This window comes from Hipposideros armiger, unplaced genomic scaffold, assembly GCF_001890085.2.
Source record: "Hipposideros armiger isolate ML-2016 unplaced genomic scaffold, ASM189008v1 scaffold_51, whole genome shotgun sequence".
NCBI lineage: Eukaryota > Metazoa > Chordata > Mammalia > Chiroptera > Hipposideridae > Hipposideros > Hipposideros armiger.
In genome coordinates, this window is record NW_017731401.1 from 5,329,831 (window position 1) to 5,332,262 (window position 2,432).

At 41.8% G+C, this 2,432-nt stretch overlaps 1 protein-coding gene across 1 annotated transcript in view; it reads left to right on the top strand.

The window, feature by feature from the left end:
* Window positions 1–2,165: 2,165 nt before the first annotated feature.
* Window positions 2,166–2,432, top strand: part of MYRFL (myelin regulatory factor like) — a gene marked incomplete at its 5' end in the record, with an annotated part of 131,359 nt that continues 131,092 nt past the window's right edge. Inside the window, one exon of the mRNA XM_019640517.1 lies at window positions 2,166–2,172. Coding sequence (XP_019496062.1) covers window positions 2,166–2,172 — 7 coding nt within the window. The remainder of the gene's footprint in view (window positions 2,173–2,432) is intronic.

The window sequence follows — 2,432 nt, forward strand, 5'->3', positions numbered from 1 at the left end:
TCTTGGTGAGCACCTGCAGGCTTCTCAGTGTCTTCTGCTGTTCAGGGAGTCAAGCAGCCAGGTTTTTAGCAATCCTTTGTGGCATTTTACATCTGCGACCGTTATAGAAAACCCATTCTGTTACACAATGTGCTTGAACTATGTATTTACTCAAGTTGGATAAAGGTGAATTTTCATTTTATCTTTTGATTATCGGACCCATGAATTTCAGGTGATTCATATCACATTAAAGTCCACAGGCAGTCTTTTAATTTTGTCACTATTTCCAACAATGGGTCATGTTAACTCTGCTGGAAAGAACTGATTCGATTCTTCCTGGATTCATGTAGGACAGCCTGTGCAAGGACTGGGCGACTCCCAGGACTCCAAGCCATTAGGTGGAGCTTTGCCTGGGGGCAGTGCTCTGTGCTCTCTTCTGTCTCCAAGAGAGCAAAAACAGGACTGAAGTGCTATGACCCCGAGCAGATGAATGCCTCCCGCTCCTTCTGGCTCCTCACTCAACTCTCTCATATTTCCTATCTCAAGGCCCCTGCACGATCTCCCACCCAGCCACCAAAACAGGGAAGCGGATAGCCTAGATTCCTTCTAATCACTCACAAAGTCCAATGGGGATCTCCTTTCTCATACTACTTCCATCCAGTGATGTGCCAGTAAATGTTTAACAATTCTTTGGGGTAAAAAAAAAAAAATCCCCCCATTTGTAGTGTTTGCCAATTTCCATGGTGTAAATCCTCCCACTATGACTAATTTCAAGCTACTCACATGACACTAAATATGGATTTGGGAAAAGAGGTGCAGAAGTTTGTACAAGCTGGCTCCTGCACAGCACTGCAAATCCTCCCACTTTCCTGACCCTACCTCCATTGTACCAGATCATAGTTTCATGGTCGAGACCCCAGGATCTGCTCCTGCTGGTGGTTCCAGCCTCATAAACCCCATTCCTGGAAGCTTTTCCTGGCACCCTTTTGCTCCTGCTGAGTCATGTAAGAGTCCCATAATGCCCTGTGTACAACTCCGTTTTCACATGGAGTTGCTATGGTATGGTTTTATGTCAGTTTTTCTCACTAGTCTGTGAGCTTCTTGAGCACAGGAACTGATAATAATGACAAAGGGCAGTGTTTATTGAGCGGGGAACTATGCTGAGCACCTTATATGCATTATTTCATTTAATCCTTTAATTATCCTAATTTTATAGATAAGAAAACTAAGACAAAGAGAGGGCAGGTAATTTTCCTAGGGTTGCACAGTTGGGAAGTGTCTCAGCCAGATTTGACTACAGGACTGATGGTAGAGTCAGGACCCTTAGTTACTAAGGCTCCTTTGTCTTTGTGTCTCTAGCACTGTGCCTGGTCAATAGCCTTTTGATTGTGTGTCAAGTGATTTAATGAGGGAAGGCTAGTGTGGGCGGTGTTCTTAATTAGTCTCTTTGCTCTAGTCTCACCCAGCTTCACTCCCAACAGCAGGCAGAGAAACCTTTCAAAAATATAAACCTCATCATATCACCCCTCTGATGAAAATTTTTCAATGCCTCCATAATTTTTAAGACAAATTCCTTACCTTGATACCTATGAAACTTCATGATCTGTTGTCTGACAGTTTTTCTAGATATACTTTCCACCATTCACAATCACATTTATTCATTAAATCTTATTACTCATTCAACAAATTCAATATTTATTGAACATAAAGTCTGACAAGTTCGCGAACTTGTTGCAACGATGTTGCTAACCTTTGTTGATATCAGAGGGATTATTCATTATGAATTTGCACCAACTGGACAAACAGTTAACCAAGTTTACTATTTGGAAGTGCTTAAAAGGCTGCATGAAAAAGTTAGATGACCTGAACTTTTTGCCAACAATTCATGGCTCTTGTATCATGACAATGTACCAGCTCACATGGTGCTGTCTGTAAGGGAGTTTTTAGCCAGTAAGCAAATAACTGTATTGGAACACCCTCCCTACTCATTTGATCTGGCCCCCAATGACTTCTTCCTTTACCTGAAGATAAAGGAAATATTGGAAAGAAGACATTTTAATGACATTCAGGACATTAAGGGTAATATGACAACAGTTCTGATGGCCATTCCAGAAAAAGAGTTTCAAAATTGCTTTCAAGGGTGGACTAGGCACTGGCATCAGTGCATAGATTCCCAAGGGGAGTACTTTGAAGGTGACTGTATTGATATTCAGCAATGAGGTATATAGCACTTTTTTCTAGGATGAGTTCGTGAACTTAATTGTCTGACCGCGTAGCTACCATGTTCCAGGCCTTGTTCTATCAGCGGTTCTCAACCTGTGGGTCTCGACCCCTTTGGGGGTCGAATGACCCTTTCACAGGGGTCGCCTAAGACCATCGGAAAACAAAAATATATTTACATTACGATTCATAACAGTGGCAAAATTACAATTATAGAGTAGTAACGAAAATAA